This window comes from Schistocerca serialis, chromosome 6 (assembly GCF_023864345.2).
Source record: "Schistocerca serialis cubense isolate TAMUIC-IGC-003099 chromosome 6, iqSchSeri2.2, whole genome shotgun sequence".
Lineage (NCBI taxonomy): Eukaryota > Metazoa > Arthropoda > Insecta > Orthoptera > Acrididae > Schistocerca > Schistocerca serialis.
The window spans coordinates 451,849,678-451,867,949 of NC_064643.1; the positions used below are offsets into that span (position 1 = coordinate 451,849,678).

Consider the following 18,272-nt stretch of genomic DNA (forward strand, 5'->3'; position numbering starts at 1 on the left):
AAAAGCCAGTAAGTGCGGGCAGTTCATTGACACGTATTGTGCGTGAAGGCAAGAGAGCAGCCCGTTTTTCAAGTCTGTTCATTGGGTTGCTTGTCTGGAGGCGTGAACTAATTCTATTCGACAATACAGAGCGGAGCAGAGTGTAAACAATGAAACTTGAAGAGAATTCAACCCATACGTGGAAACTGTAATTATAAGAACTATGCAAACCACTATTAGGCTTCACTCTATATATAGCATGCACCATATTCCCATTGCTTCTCCGATAACCTATCGTGAGATGCATACGTACCAATGGTAGTGAAAGAGTTAACAGATATTCGTGAGTTGTAGACCTCTACAGAACACACTCCGTTCCCAACATCCTCGTCACTCTCTGTTCACGTCTCGCAAAGGTCATCGTGATTTAATCACCCGCAGATATTTTCGTCATATATATTTTCACAAACAGAAATGTTTATTCCAAACGACAACATGTTCTAATTATATCAGAGTGCCTCAGATACAATATTGCGAGACTTTGATAGGGTACTGGAAGTTCTAACTCGAAAGGAGGTCCCTGGGGTAGACGACATTCCCCCATAATTACTGAAGTTCTTGGACAATACCGTTGAACTTGGTATCTAAGATATTGAGACAGGTGAAATACCATTGGATATCAAGAAAAATGTGATAACTCTTGTTCCATAGAAGTCAGGTTTTGACGGATCTGAAAATTACTGAGCAATCAATTTAATAACTCATGGATGCAAATTATTGTCGCAAATTTCGTATTTACAGAAGAATGAGAAAATTCGCAGAGACCGACCTCAGTCACTATGGGTTCTGGAGAAATGTAGGAACACGATAGGCAATACTGACGGAACAACTTATCATAGAACATGAACGATGGCAAACCTAAGTTAATAGCGTTTTTAGATCTAGATAAATATTTCGATGATATTGACTATAATACGGTCTTTGAAACTATGAAGGTATCAAGGATGAAATGCAAGGAGTGAAAAGTTATCTAGGACTTGTACAGAAACCAGGCTGCACTTGTAAGAGTTGAGAAAAGTGAAAGAAATGCGGTGGTTGAGAAAGTGAGAAATGGTAGTAGCCTATCACCGATGTTATTCAATCTGTACCCTCTGGAAGCAGTAAAAGAAACAAAGGAGAAATTGGAAAAGAGAATTAAAATTCCAGGAGAAGAAGCAAAAACTATAAGGTTTGTCGATAACATTGTAATTCTGGAAGACAGAGAAAATGATTTGGAAGAGCAGTTGAACGGAATTGTTAATGTTCATTGAAAGACGTCATAAGATAAACAACAAAAGCGAAACTGAGGGAAAGGAATGTAGTCGAAGTAAATCAGGCGAAAATGAGAGAATTAAATTAGGAAATTAGAGGATATGAAATACACATTGGCAGTAGTAAGAAAAGCACTTGTCAAAAAGAAAAAAATTGTTAACATCAAATATAAATGCAAATATTGACGAGGCACTCTATCGAAATGGGAAGAAAAGAAATCTATGGCAATACTATAACAATGGATCAGTTAATAGGACAGATCAAGAAATCCTCAATTTTATGACAGGCGTAAGTGTCGGGGGGGGGGGGGGGGGGGGGGGGAATTGCAGGGTGATGGATGTAGAGTGTAGTAATCACGCAGAGATTTTAGCGGTATCCGTTCTAAATTTACCGAAAATTAATTAGAGGAAATGTTTCTGCCGTGACACGTTTCTATGTCGGAGATGCTAACTGCGCAGTTGTAGTTTACGGAAGGTTGCATGTGGAGGGTTACGTTGGACAAACCGCGAGGGAGGAAACTTTTAGCAGCATGATATTTACAGTTCCGTACACAACACCAGTTTCCACACAACACTGAAGGCAGTACGACGAGACTGCATATCAACATTTCGCGAGACAAAGTTAAGGATTAACTCACTTTTAATTAAACTAAGTAACTACTCACAGGACACATGTGTTGCCTGCTCGAAAAGTACTCATATTCTGAGCATTAACGTTTCCCGAAGCTATGTTAAATTGCAGTTCACTTTTAATTAAATGTGAGAAGAATTTGTTGAGTCCACATGCTACGTGCATGAAAGCTAGTCATTCGTTACAACTGGTCTATGCTAACTCTTTCGCATCTGCCTGTAGAGCGCGCTTTCATGGTTCGTAGGTCAAGACTGCAAATCGCTTATAACATTAAACCTACGAGGGGCGTTCTGTAAGAAATGCAACACATTTTTTTCTCGGCCGATTTCGGTTGAAAAAAATGCGGAATTTGTCATGGGACGACGTGGACTATTTCCGCTTCAGCTCCCATAGTATCGTGAACTTCCGTAGGTGGAGGCGCTATACGTAGCCTTAAAAGTAGGACATGGTTCCAGGCACAGAGCTGTCATTGAGTTTCTTTTGGCGGAAAACCAGAGAATTTCGGATGTTCATAGGCGCTGCGGAGATCTGGCAGTGAACAAAAACACGATGAGTCGTTGGGCAAGGCGTCTGTCAGCATCGCTGTGGTAGTGCTGACACACTCGTCCGTCATTTGGGGAACTCAAAAGTGTGCTGCGCAACAGTAGACCATAAAGAACAACGTAGGACCATCTGTGCGGAACTACTGCGCGTTACGAGACTGATCTTGAAAAATTTTTGTCCGACACCTGCACAGGTGATGAAACATGGGATCACCACTTCGAACCGGCAACAGAATGGCAATCTATGCAGTGGCGCCACACCACGTCACCGAAGAAAACGTTCAAAGCCGTACCCTCAGCCGGGAAAGTAATGGCGGCGGTCTCCTGGGACTCCGAAGGGGCTATCCCGTCTGATGCCCTGCCTCATGGTGCAATGATCAATTTTGAAGCTACTGTGCTAGCCTCAGGGAATTGAGGAAACGAAATCCTCATTTTCTATTACAACGCAAGGCCTCGCACAAATCTGCGGACCTGGGAGGTGTTCACACACCTTCATTGGACTGTTCTTCCTTTTCTACCCTACAGCCCGGATCTCGGACCTTCCGAAAAAATGGTTCAAATGGCTCTAAGCATATGGGACTTAACATCTGAGGCCATCAGTGTCCTATACTTAGAACTACCTAAACCTAACTACATCACACACATCCATGCCCGAGGCAGGATTCGAACCTGCGACCGTTGCAGCAGCGCGGTTCCCGAATGAAGCACCTAGAACCGCTCGGCCACAGCAGCCGGTGGACCTTCCGACTTCCATCTGTTTGTCCAATGAAGGATGCGCTCCACGGGACAAAATACGAGGATGAGCAGGAGGTTATTGATGCAGCAAGACATTGGCTCCAACGTCGACCAGTAGAATGGTGCCATGCGCGCGTACAGGCTCTCCCGGTAAGGTGGTATAAACCCGTCGCACTAAACGAAGATTATCTTCAAGAATAGGGTTTTGTAGCCAAACGAGTGGGAAATAATATAGTGTACTGGAATCCTGAAGGAAATGACCGTGCTTTCAGAAAATAATGTGTTGCGTCATTTATTGAACGTCGCTCGTATTAATTAACGCGATCTTGGCCGTGAAAAGTTTTTTAATGTTAATGTGGTCAGCAATTCCCGTTAAAAACTTCTAGGACATGCAGAGGATAGTGAGTACAGAACATTTTGAACAGGAACTCATGTCCGGAATCGTATCGTTTCCGTTCTACGACAGTTTCGGCTGGTCCCGGTGGAGGTTCGAGTCCTCCCTTGGGCATGGGTGTGTCTGTTTGTCCTTAGGATAATTTAGGTTAAGTAGTGTGTAAGCTTAGGGACTGATGACCTTAGCAGTTAAGTCCCATAAGATTTCACACACATTTGAACATTTTCTACACAGTTTCAATTCAGATGTGTACGTCGTCAACGTCTGCTTAGAGCAAGAGAAACGTCTCAGAGTTCCCTGTCCTGGTATGGAACAGGGTAGACACGATGACGTGTACTTCGTCAAACGATCCCCAGATGTCACTTATTGTCTGCTTTGTTATAAGACCGAGTCAATACCTGTGCATCACCGATAGAGGAAACATGGTGCAGTACACGTTTGCGGAACACAGACATGCTCCTTGTTTATGGCGAAGCTGGAGGTAAGGAGGAGCTATTAGACGGCTGTATCACGACCGTTTTCCACACCGTCACACTCCATCGCACAAACTGTTTGCCCAAGTTACACAACGGCTACGAGAAACGGGTACCTTCACCGTGAGGAGGTAGGACTGTGGTGCTCCACGGCGACGCCGCTCTCCCGAATTTGAAGGAGGTGGACTGCGTCGCATTGAAGATGGCCCGTCAAAGAGCTCGCGAACAATTGCGCGTGCAATGGCTGTTAGTCACAGTACCGTCTTGGACGTCCTGCATGAGCAACAATTACATCCGTACTACTTACAACGGGTAAACGCTATGGGTCCAGCAGACTTTCCACAACGCGTCGCCTTCTCCACATGGATCCTGCTCCGTTGCATCGACGCGCCCCTGTTTCCACGTCGAGTTCACTTCACAGATGAATGTAGGTTCAGGACGAAAACCCTCATGCCACGCATGTTCAGGGATTTCAAGACAGGTTTGGAATTAACGTGTGGGCAGGTATTCTGGACGGTCATATGACTGGACCATACCTCCTTCCATCCAAGCTCACGGGTCCCGCATACTTATTCTCCCTACGACACGTACTGGATCCGTTCTTGGAAGCTGTGCCATCGAATGTCCGTCAGGAAATGTGGTTTCAGACTGATGGAGCACCACCTCACTTTTCACTGGCTGTCCGGAAACATCTCAACAGATGGTATGGTGAAAGATGGATAGGTGTGGTGGTCCAACCGCGTGGCCGCCACGATAGCCGGATTTAACCCCTATGGACTACTTTTTGTGGGGTCGTATGAAGAGCCTAATTCATGAGACACCTGTAGAGACAGAGAAAGATCTGCCGGCACGAGTTCTGGCCGCTGCACAAGACATCGAAGAGACACCAGGTGGGGTGGAGAGAGTGTACCAGAACATGCTTCGGAAGTACAATGTGTGTAACAACGTTGGTGGTCGCCACACCGAGCCGCTGTTGCAATGCATCGGTACGTTGGGGATGGTGCCGTAGATGCTGGGTTCTTGTTGTTGTCGACTAATGTAAACCATAAGGTGTAAGTTGTAATGCAAATGCGTAAGTAATAACGGAACGAGTCAGTATTCTTTTCAAATGGATTGTACTGGGTCACGCCTAACTACATTCCTCACGTGGGTGTGGATGAGATAATCATCTGCATTGAAACTGTCGTAGAACGGAAACGATACGTTTCCGGACATGGGTTCCTATTCAGAATGTTATGTACTCACTACCCTATACATGTCCTAGAAATTTGTAACGGGAATTTCCGACCACCTTTTAGATCGCTCCTTCCATCTGCTCAGTATGAGAAACTTCAGTCACTGCTCTCTGTCGACGCTCCAGCAGCCACGCTCTGTGGCCACCTGTTACACGTGGAGTGGATACTCCGTAGTTCCTGCTTGTTCTCAGTGACAGCAGCGCAAATATTAAACGCTTACATATTTTAGACATGATGTAATAAAACAGCGAGTATAGATTTAAGTGTCAGGAAGTCGTGTCTGAAAGTATTCGTATGGAGTGTAGCCATGTACGATAGTGAAAGATGGACGATAAATAGTTTGGACAGAAAGAGAATAGAAGCTTTCGAAATGTGGTCCTACAGAAGAATGCTGAATATTAGATGGGTAGATCACATAACTAGTGAAGAGGTATTGAATAGAATTGGGGAGAAGAGGAGTTTGTGGCACAACTTGACTAGAAGAAGGGATCGGTTGGTAGGACATGTTCTGAGGCATCAAGGGATCACAAATTTAGCATTGGAGGGCAGCGTGGAGGGTAAAAGTCGTAGAGGGAGACCAAGAGATGAATATACTAAGCAGATTCAGAAGGATGTAGGTTGCAGTAGGCACTGGGAGATGAAGAAACTTGCACAGGATAGGGTAGCATGGAGAGCTGCATCAAACCAGTCTCAGGACTGAAGACCACAACAACAACAACAATAAAACAAGGTTCGAAGTGCAACATAAACGCCACAAGATGAAGAGGCTTGTTCGGAAATAACTAGTGTGGAAAGCTGCATCAAAGCAGTGTTGCGAGTGAAGACTACAGCACACCTCAGGCGTTTATGTCTTTTTTTTTTTTTTTTTTCAAAATTCTCACAACTATGCCGAGACAGTTCTCCAGTCGGATAATGCGCACCTGAATAATCGTGAGCTTGCTGTATTAGAAATACACCACAGGACTTTTTAAATCCTCCGCAGTTACAGGAGGAGCGACAGAGAGCGTCACGATGAACGCCGCACTGCGTCCGACATGTTACTATCACGACGTTCTATTAATCTTAGTAATTGGGAGCGTGTATCGACAGCTATCGGTGAAGTCGCGCATTAGCCACGCCTACGTGGCTTGTGGTTAAGCGCAGCTCGCTCGCCCCTAGGCTCGCCGTTGTTGGCGACCGGAAGGCATTCGCGTGATTAACGAGCCGAGTGCAGCTGTGGCCTCGGAGGCCTTCGTCCAGCGGCCAGCTTTTTCATCCCACGCTGAGTGATAGGAATCTGCGGTAATGCGCCACTGATACGGCGGCCAGCGCGCTGCGCTGGTCACGGCATTTAGCACGCGAAATGCTCTGTCCCACGGGCGGTTGCGTTCCAGCAATACAGACCACTGGCTGCGCGCGCTCGTAACTGCATGACAATGTTGCTGAGGATCAGTCTTACTTTTTTCCTAACAAGCGTTCATTCCTTCCACACAGATGACATTTCGCACAAGGATCACGAAGATAAAATATAAGAGAAAGAAGGGCTTGTGCAGAGGCATATACAGGGTGGTCCATTGATAGCGACCGGGCCAAATATCTCACGAAATAAGCATCAAACGAAAAAACTACAAAGAACGAAACTTGAAGGGGGAGACAAGATGGCGTTATGGTTGGCCTGCTAGACGTCGCTACCATAGATCAAACGGATATCAACTGCGTTTTTTTAAATAGGAACTCCCATTTTTATTACACATTCGTGTAGTACGTAAAGAAATATGAATATTTTAGTTGGACCACTTTTTTCGCTTTGTGATAGATGGCGCTGTAATAGTCACAAACGTATAAGTACGTGATATCACGTAACATTCCGCCAGTGCGGACGGTATTTGCTTCGTGAAACACTACCGTGTTAAAATGGACCGTTTACCAATTGCGGGAAAGGTCGACATCGTGTAGATGAATGGCTATTGTGATCAAAATGCCCAACAGGCGTGTGCTATGTATGCTGCTCGGTATCCTGGACGACATCATCCAAGTGTCCGGACCGTTCGCCGGATGGTTACGTTATTTAAGGAAACAGGAAGTGTTCAGCCACGTGTGAAACGTCAACCACGACCTGCAGGAAATGATGATGCCTAAGTAGGTGTTTTAGCTGCTGTCGCGGCTAATCCGCACATCAGTAGCAGACAAATTGCGCGAGAATCGGGAATCTAAAAAACGTCGGTGTTGAGAATGCTACATCAACATCGATTGCACCCGTAGCATATTTCTATGCACCAGGAATTGCATGGCGACAACTTTGAACGTCGTGTACAGTTCTGCGACTGGGCACAAGAGAAATTACAAGACGATGACAGATTTTTTGCACGCGTTCTATTTAGCGACGAAACGTCATTCACCAATAGCGGTAACGTAAACCGGCGTAATACGCTCTATTGGGCAACGGAAAAATCGACGATGGCTGTGACAAGTGGAGCATCAGCGACCTTGGCAGGTTAATGTATGGTGCGGCATTATGGGAGGAAGGATAATTGGCCCCCATTTTATCGATGGCAATCTAAATAGTGCAATGTATGCTGATTTCCTACGTAATGTTCTACCGATGTTACTACAAGATGTTTCACTGCATGACAGAATGGCGATGTATTTCCAACATGATGGATGTCCGGCACATAGCTTGCATGCGGTTGAAGCGGTATTGAATAGCATGTTTCATGACAGGTGGATTGGTCGTCGAAGCACCATACCATGGCCCGCACGTTCACTGGATCTGACGTCGTCGGCTTTCTTTCTGTGGGGAAAGTTGAAGGATACTTGCTATCGTGGTCCACCGACAACGCCTGACAACATGCGTCAGCGCATTGTCAGTGCACGTGTGAACATTACGGAAGGCGAACTACTCGCTGTTGAGAGGAATGTCGTTACACGTATTGCCAAATGCATTGAGGTTAACGGACATCATTTTGAGCATTTATTGCGTTAATGTGGTATTCACAGGTAATCACGCTGTAACAGCATGTGTTCTCAGAAATGATAAGTTCACAAAGGTACATGTACCACATTGGAACAACCGAAATAAAATGTTCAAACAAACCTACGTTCTGTATTTTAATATAAAAAACCTATCTGTTACCAACTGTTCGTCTAAAATTGTGAGCCATATGTTTGTGACTATTACAGCGCCATCTATCACAAAGCGAAAAAAGTGATCCAAATAAACATTCATATTTCTTTACGTACTACACGAATATGTATTAAAAATGGGGGTTCGTATTTTCAAAAACGCAGTTGATATCCGTTTGACGTATGGCAGCGCCATCTAGCGTGCCAACCATAGCGCCATCTGGTTGCCCCCTTCAAGCTAGACAAGTTTCGTTCTTTGTAGTTTTTCCGTTTGACGCTTATTTCGTGAGATATTTGGCCCGGTCACCATCAATGGACCACCCTGTAGAAAATCATCTTTTTCTCGTTATTTTTGCAAGTGGATCAGGAAAAGCCATAACTAGTAGTGGTACGAGGTACCCTCCGAACTGTACCATACATTGGCTTGCGGAATATGTAGGTACACGTAAATGTAAATATGCCATCGAAGCTCATTTCTAATTAATGTCCAGCGCATAAGAGCCATTGTTGCTGACTGTGTACCTAATTTCACATCTGTGCGCTCCCAAACAACGCGCAAATTTAATAGTGTATTGTTCCTACTTACAAACTACAGTTTCGCTGTTTGCTTTCCTTCATGGTCGTGCACTGTGGATGTCGGAAAGGAATGACGTGGGGAAAGGCAGGAGCCTGGTGACACAGGCGGTGTCCGTGTTGCAGGCCGGCGGCGGGCCAGCCGGCGTCGGTGATCGGCGGCCCCCAGAAGGCCAGCCTGCAGCCGCCAAGGACCACCACCGACGCCAGCGCCGCCCCCGCCGGCGGACGACTGCGGCGCTTCTTCTGCGCGCCGTGGGACAAGGTCGCCTGCTGCGCCGGCAGGAAAAAAGGTACGTGTCTCCTCTCCCTGAACATTGAACACGGCCTGTGATGTCCCGCCTCCCGCCCCCCCCCCCCCCCCCCCCACTAATCCGGACAATGTTTCGGGCATGATCAACAAAAATGATAAAAATTTGAATAAGGTCCCCGTTTGCGAAGAAATATGTTACCGATTAGAGAGAAGATGTGTACAACGAGCTGTTCTGAACAATAAATTATTCCTCTCCTACTACTATGCTGCTATTATACTTTACGTAGTCTTAGTTAATAATTAGTACAGTCGCTCACAGATAATAGAAGTACTTTGTCCTCGATGGTGAGTGTTCATCGGAGGTGAGGGTATCATCTGGAGTGCCCCAGGGACATGTGGTAGGTCCGCTGTTGTTTTCTATCTACATAAATGATCTTTTGGATAGGGTGGATAACAATGTGCGGCTATTTACTGATGATGCTGTGGTGTACGGGAAGGTGTCGTCGTTGAGTGACTGTAGGAGGATACAAGAGGACTTGGACAGGATTTGTGATTGGTGTAAAGAACGGCAGCTAACTCTAAATATAGATAAATGTAAATTAATGCAGATGAACAGGAAAAAGAATCCCGTAATGTTTGAATACTCCATTAGTAGTGTAGCGCTTGACGAAGTCACGTCGATTAAATATTTGGGCGTAACATTGCAGAGCGACATGAAGTGGGACAAGCATGTAATGGCAGCTGTGGGGAAGGCGGATAGTCGTCTTCGGTTCATTGGTAGAACTGTGGTTCATCTGTAAAGGAGACCGCTTATAAAACACTAATACGACCTATTCTTGAGTACTGCTCGAGCGTTTGGGATCCCTGTCAGGTCGGATTGAGACAGGATATAGAAGCAATTCAGAGGCGGACTGCTAGATTTGTTACTGGTAGGTTTGATCATCACGCGAGTATTACGGAAATGCTTCAGGAACTCGGGTGGGAGTCTCTAGGGGAAAGGAGGCGTTCTTTCCGTGAATCGCTACTGAGGAAATTCAGAGAACCAGCATTTGAGGCTGACTGCAGTACAAGTTTACTGCCGCCCACTTACATTTCACGGAAAGACCACAAAGATAAGATAAGAGAGATTAGGGATCGTACAGAGCCATATAGGCAGTTATTTTTTCCCTCGTTCTGTTTGGGAGTGGAACAGGGAGAGAAAATGCTAGTTGTGGTACGAGGTACCTTCCGCCAAGCACCGTATGGTGGATTGCGGAGTATGTAGATGTAGATGTGGATCTACTAAAAGAAACGGGGTACCACAAGAATCGAGTAGGCCACAATAACTCAAGTAAAAATGTAAATGTCGTGTTACTAGGCCCTCCCGTCGGGTAGACCGTTCCCCGGGTGCAAGTCTTTCGATTTGACGCCACCTCGGCGACTTGCGCGTCGATGGGGATGAAATGATGATGATTAGAACAACAACACCCAGTACCTAAGCAGAGAAAATCTCCGACCCAGCCGGGAATCGAACCCGAGCCCTTCGGATTGACATTCTGTCGCGCTGACCGCTCAGTTACCGGGAGCGGACAATAACAACTGAAACAGTTTAAGATTATTAATAATTACGGTTGCCAGCCCGGTAGCTCAATTACTGTTCGCTAAATTAGTAATGACCTGAAAAGTAGATGTTTGAACTAATACTGAAATAATCACGATGCAGCAGAAGGCGTTCATACAAGTGGTTAAAACTACAAGCCAAAAATAAGAATGAATATTGCATAAATATCTTCGGATAATATAATGCAGTTAAACGAAATAACTTGGAAGGTGCTTTGAAATACACGACACTGAATTTAGTGGAACTGAAGCTCACTATTGTAACGACGAAACTTGCGTAATCTCACGCTACTGATTACTCGATACTAGCAGTTTTTGAGAATGCACAAATTAATTGAAATTTAATGAAATAGTTTGTAATACGATTTCTTATCAGTTTTGAAAGTAAAGTTGAATGGAAACTAATCGTGTGCTTGGTTACGAGAATTGCAACACATTGCTGACAATGAACTTTGAACCAAGCCAATACACTCAAGGATAATGATGTTCAGAAATATTGCGTATAATTGCTATTTAACCTTCTCACACTCACAGTGAACAGTGCCTCTGATTGCTATGCAAGACAAGCAGTTAGCTATATGATGCGTGTCTAATAACTACATTTAATTAATTTTTAAGTAGCAAAGCAAACTGACAGGCTTTTAATTTACTTATTCAGTTCTATTCTTTCACACACGACACTCGGATTAGCACACACACAGGAAACGTTTGGAACCTGCCTAGGTTACGGCGACTTAGGTTAAGGAATATAACAGGAAAGCGCTATTGTCTCACTTATTATTTGAAAAATGATCAAAATCATATCACTAGGCAATGCCCCACATGACGATAGAATGAAGGCTTTCTCGACCATATGACATTGCTGCCGGTAAACCTTTTGGGGTATAAGATCGTGGTCCATGAAATTCTTCTGTTCCTAACGTTTAGCCCAAGTTGTGTTTCCTAAGTGTATCTGTTGACTGTAGGTGACTGTGTAGCATGTATTGCGTGATGTCAAGTTTGTGCTACTTGATGATGAGAGATGGGAGACCAAAAACCTCAGTACCAGTACATAGTCGGCAAGATTCAACGGAGGAGCAACGCCTCTGAAGAGGTCCAGCACAGTTCTGGACGAAATGTTAGGAACAGAAGAGTTTCGCGGACCAGACCTTATACCCCGAAAGATTTACTAGCAGCAGTGCCTCACAGTTTCTACACAACGTGAATGATTTTATACGATCTTACAGTTTGTTATAGTCGTCGAGGCGTAGGCGACAATGCTAGAACAACTTCAATATTGACGAGCGCCCTTGCATTAACCACGGCAGATTCAGGGGCAGCTACTTGCTGTTATAAGTGTTTCCTTCATCTGCCCAAACTTGCCACGGAACAGTGCCTCCCAGTGAATACATTAAGTGGCTTCACATAACGGCAGCCACACAGAGGACGCTACTTGCGCACGCAGCCATTTCCATCACTCAGTTCTCAATGAATATCTATTACCTCGCAGGCTCTCTTACGTCACGTCGCACTGACCAAAGACTATGCTCTGTACATAGCTGTTACTCTTTTGTCATTGGTGATTACCTGGGGTCATAACAATTTTTACCATTAACAATTCTACGTTAGTTAAGACAACATCTGACGTTTTCACATTACAAATAAATAGAAAATTATTACATAACATTGGCGAAAACATTTGGAGGCACTCTGTATTATAGCCATCACATGCCGACAAAACAATGGGTACTTCCTGTCAAGATGGACGTGCGTTGTGAGGGTCGTGTAGTTTTAGGTTGCGTAGAGTCCTTATCCTCGCCATTTTTAGTGAGTACATCTTTTGCTGGGTTCTAAAATTCAGTGCTCTTGTCAGTCTCAATGCACCAGTTATTAGAATTGGGAACTTCGGAGTGGATATCACCCAGATATAGTGTTTCTTCGCAATGTTCTTTTGTGCTAAGTGGATGACGATGTCATTTTTGTTGTATAGTGCCCAGTGTTATACTGTTGTCAGTGGCCGCTTCGCTGGTGATTACGAGGCAGCGGTCGGATAATCACAAGTTCCACAGAAGCTAGTATTCTGATAGGACAAATTCGTCTTCTAAATATAGTAGTCGAAGAATGAATCGTATGGCTTGGTAGTTGTAGACATCTAGGTATTACCGAGCGAGGTGGCGCAGTGGTTCGACACTGGACCCGCATTCGGGAGGACGACGGTTCAATCCCGCGTCCGGCCATCCTGATTTAGATTTTCCGTGATTTCCCTAAATCACTCCAGGCAAATGCCGGGATGGTTCCTTTCAAAGGGCACGGTCGACTTCCTTCCCTGTCCTTCCCTAATCCGATGATACCGATGACCTCGCTGTCTGGTCTTCCCCAAAACAACCAACCAACCTAGGTATTTGCTTTCTCTGCGCAAAATGCAGTTTCCCTTGCTGTGAGCGTTTTGTTCCTTAAGTGTTTCTGTTGAGTGTAGGCGATTCTGTAGCTTGTACTGCGTGATGTCAGGTTTGTGCTGTTTGATGGAGAGATGGGACACAATAGAACTCAGTGCCAGTACATAGCCTACTCCTCTGCAATAACACCGAGCTTAACGTCCACATCCGACAAACGGATCGACAACAGTATCACATAGCCTGCCTCCCTGAGACACCTTGGAACAAACGGAGAAAACGTCTACTTTTCTGTGCTAGAGACAGGACGCCACTAAGGACGATTTTATTCCTAATAACTAGACTACGGCCACTGCAGTGACTATTGAAGTTGTTATTCGCCTATGTAGGCAGTGTAGCCGAACAATGCGCGATGGAACTGCGTATCTGCAACATTCATAATGGTGCAGAAATTGTCAAACCTCTTGAAACAAAATATGAGGCTAGCCTTTCACGGGCATAGCCCATTTCAGTAAGATTTTTCTACGTGTATATCCAAGTCTTCGTGTGATATCGACGTTTTGCGTACTATAACAGGCTTAAAAAAATTATGTATTGTATATACTCATACTATTAGTATTGTTATTTCAGCTTAAAAAAATTGACATGTTCCACATCCACGAGGATCTCCTCAGCACGGATCTATGGAACGAAAAACTAATCTAATCTAATCTCGCCATCATCAGGGTGACCCTGATGAAAGTTGCCTGCACCTGTAGCCGAAACGCTGATAGTTTTACCACATCTTACGTGGTCACACACTGAGAAGACTATCACTGAAATTCGTGAAGCAACGCAAGTGCAGTGGCTTCATAGGTCCAACGAACAAAAAATATGAACTACTCACCAGTGATAATAGGGTAAAGCTCAGCAGGCGACATACGACTGAGGCGGCCACGCCTTAGGAACGAAGGAATGGACTCGCCCAGCTGTCAAGACGGTAATTCGTTTCTGCGTCTAGCCACATTATTTTGTACATGCCCTCCCCCTTGTGCTTATTATTATTTTCTGCATCAATGTCCTTAACAAAAACAAAATTGCTATACATATTTAACCGAAAGGTACACAGCTGCGACTATTTGCACTACGTAAACATTCAACGGGTCAAGTACACAATATCAGAAGACTAAATCCAGGGAAACTTTTGTTAGGACACTCGTCTACGATCAGTCACAGTCACATGTACACAGTGCAAAAGCCTCACTTGTGCATACTGTATTTGCACATACTGTACCTTCTCCATTCCTGAATCTATTTAGCTGTATCCACATCATCCTAGGATGATGAAAGCCTAGAACTTGAACAGTTGTGTTGTCAATAAGATCGCGGTTCCTGGTTTTCGTGGCTTACCACTCAATTTTCCATTCAGCGTCCCAGTTGAACCCAGTCGATCACATTTGGACTTTCTTTTCATAGTTCGTGTTGATTTGAGGCGTTTCCCAGGCAGTGAGAATAAATCTGTGTGAAACGGGAGTGATTCATTTTTAGACACTTGCTGACAAAGGTCGCAAATAGCCACTTTTCGACGAAAGTGAACTGGACTAGTGTCCGAAAGTATTGGTAGCCAGCATGTAGCTGTAGACTTGACGGTGCCATTAATGGTTCTCATCGCTTCTTTCAGATAAATGTCGCCACTCTTCTCATGAGCGCTGGTGCACAACATTCTGCTGCAGGGTATGGCAACGCAAGAGATGCTCCTCGAAGAACTGATGTATTTCCTCTCCATGTATTACTTGTCAGCTTCCTCTCCCAGTTGACTCTTGTTTCTACCTTCTCAGTTGTGATGGAAAGGTATTTATGGTATCTCAGCACCACGTCTAATGCGATGCCAAACAATTTTGGCTTATCCTGTATTTCACTGTGGGAAGAGAGCAAACCGTGGACTGATTTTTGCCGATGTAAGACGATAAGAGAGGTGGAAAAGACATACTTCTCTTTTGGAAACATTAGGTCTATGTCGTAATGTCTTAAGACATAAATAAAGCTAAGTCAGACTGTTTGTTAGGTGTTCTTCACATTCGGAAAGGTCTTCACTCTGATATGAAATTGTAAGGTTGAACTATTCGTTTTATGATTATCCTGGATTGAGGTCGACATGAGTGGTATCTGTGCTGTCAGTCTTACTTTCTTTCTTCAACTTGCCTCTACCGCATTTGTGGCGAACTCTGTGAAATGCTCGTAAATCGTAAGTCACGACCACAGATCAAAATACTCTCAAATTTAGTATTAAAACAAAACGGTTTGGCACTTGCTTTGCAATGGAACACTGTCACAGTAAGACAAGCAAATTGGAAATGCAGGTATTATATTTGTTTTTAGAGGGTTGCCAAACTAGGACTAGTTGTAGCAAAAGCTTGATTCTGAGATTCAAATCAATTTTGAGTTTAATAAATCATTTATTTACCCTAAGTTCTCCACACATGCCATATCAAAACGATAGAGAATAAGTTAGCAATGAAATAAACATAAAGTTTTGTAATGTTGACTGAGAAATTGCTTCAACTCGACGAGCACAAAGTCACCCAATGTACTGAAACACAGGCTCTCTAGAAGTTCAGTTTAACCATGAATGTCCCGCCAACACTGTGGGGAGGTACCGCATCTACGTGGAAGACTGCTTAGGAAATGCTACAAGCTTTTCTGATCTGTGCAGCTCGCAAATGAAAAGTAAACGGCCGCGCGGAGTGGCCGCGCGATTTGAGGCGTCGTGTCACGTACTGCGCGGCCATTCCCGCCGGAGGTTCGAGTCCTCCCTCGGGCATGGGTGTGTGTATCGTTCTTAGCATAAGTTAATTTAAGTAGTGTGTAAGGCTAGGAACCGATGACCTCAACAGTTTGGTCACTTAGGAATTCACACACATTTGAACATTTTGAAAAATAAAAAAAGCCTATGATCCACTAAACAATACAATTAATAAAGCAACATAAGTTCAGAAAGTTAACAGCGCTAAACGATATGCAACACTTACTCCAAACTCCGAAGACGGGCACCGGACAGCGACAGTCAGTCCCAGATAAGGACAGAAAAGGTGGTGGCAGAAAATGGCTGCCACCGACGCCCTCTGGATCACGAATGTTACAGACGGCTTCTCCAATAAATGTGCCCGAAATTATCCTCCCCCTAAAACTAACTCCCAACTTTTTGAGGAACTCTACGTGGAAGGGGAGAACACCCAGCCACTGCCACAGTGACCGACGAGAAATTATCTTTATTTACGCGAATACAGGGGAAGCCTCCAGAAATGTTCCAGTTTTGGCTTATACTAGGGAAGATCGGAAAGTAATGCGCAATAACTTTGTTACCAAAAATTTTAATAGGTAAGAATTTTTCTACGTAGTCACCAAGGTTCTCAACTCATTTCTTCCATCGTGGTGCCAGTTTCAATATCACTGTTCATAGAAGTTCGTTTGCTTCCGGACTGCTGATTTCACTTCCGCGTTTATCGCAAAGCGTTCGTCGTCACGCAGGACAAGACGCAACTTAACCAAAGTTAGAGGCTGGAGCATTCACAGTGGTCCTGTGTTCAGCCAAATACACCAAAACACACCATGCATATCCCAGAACACTGTTACAATCACTTTCCTAGCTGAAAGAGTTGCTCAGAATTTTTTTTCGTGCTAGGGAGTCAACATTTTTCCACTCCGTAGAGGCTTGCTTGGTTTCAGGCGTGTAGTGGTACGCCCACGACTCATCACTTTCTTTCAGAAAGTGATGTCCTTCTGCGGCGTAACACGCTAAGTGATCCAAGGTGGTCATCATTCGCTGGCCCTTGTGGTTTTCTGTCAGGTTATTGGGCACACAGCGAGCATAAACTGCGAAATTTCAGTGTGTCATGAACAGTATCGTACACCACGCAGTAGGAAATGTTGAACTGATGGAATAAGGTTCGCAGCTGCCCACGTCGGCCGTTCGAAATTGCTGCAGTCGATGGCTCCGAAGTTCTGCGGGGTTGCAGCCCGGAGCGTGGCGAATTACTCAGGTACACGGCCCTTTTGGTAGAATGCACATCAGCTGGAGACACGGCTATGATCCTTGCAGTCGTCCTCATGCTCGCCTCGCATGTCCCAGTGAAATTCGCTCCATTTACGTCCTTTGGCCCATAAATATCCAACCACACTACGCTGCTCTTCGCAAGTTGACTGCAGTAGCATGTGCCCCATGTTTGTTTCGCAGTAGCCGAACATTTACTGTATCCAGAAAGGCCAGTACAGGACCTGCAACATACGGTCGTGCATTATCCTGCTGAAATGTAGGGTTTCGCAGGGATCGAATGAAGGGTAGAGCCACGGGTCGTCACACATCTGAAATGTAACGTTCACGGTTCAAAGTTCCGTCATTGCGAACTAGAGGTGACCGAGTCGTGTAACCAACGGCACACCATACCATCATGCCGGGTGATACGCCAGTATGGCGATGACAAATACACGCTTCCAATGTGCGTTCACCGCGATGTCGCCGAACACGGATGCGACCATCATGATACTGTAAACAGAAGCTGGATTCATCCGAAAAAATGACGTTATGCCATTCGTGCACCCAGGTTCGTTGTTGAGTACACCATCGCAGGCGCTCCTGTCTGTGATGCAGCGTCAAGGGTAACCGCAGACATGGTCTCTGAGCTGATAGTCTATGCTGCTGCAAACATCGTCGGCTTGTTCGTGCAGATGGTTGTTGTCTTGCAAACGTCCCCACTGTTGACTCAGGGATCGAGACGTAACTGCACGATCCGTTACAGTCATACGGATAAGATGCCTGTCGACTGCTAATGATATGAGGCCGTTGGGATCCAGCACGGCGTTCCGTATTACCCTCCTGAACCCACCGATTCAATATTCTGCTACCAGTCATTGGATCTCGACCGACGCGAGCAGCAATGTCGCCATACGTTAAACCGCAATCGCGATAGGCTACAATCCGACTTTTGTCAAAGTCGGAAACGTGATGGTTCGCACTTCTCCTCCTTACACGAGGCATCACAACAACGTTTCACCAGGCAACGCCGGTCAACTGGTGTTTCTGTGTGAGAAATCGGTT

The 18,272-nt window shown here is 45.0% G+C and overlaps 1 protein-coding gene across 1 annotated transcript in view; it reads left to right on the forward strand.

The window, feature by feature from the left end:
• The window catches only part of LOC126484194 (uncharacterized), a 549,250-nt gene that overhangs the window by 454,642 nt on the left and 76,336 nt on the right, over positions 1–18,272 (forward strand). Inside the window, exon 5 of the mRNA XM_050107608.1 lies at positions 9,101–9,267. Within this exon, the coding sequence (XP_049963565.1) occupies positions 9,101–9,267 (167 nt within the window). The remainder of the gene's footprint in view (positions 1–9,100; positions 9,268–18,272) is intronic.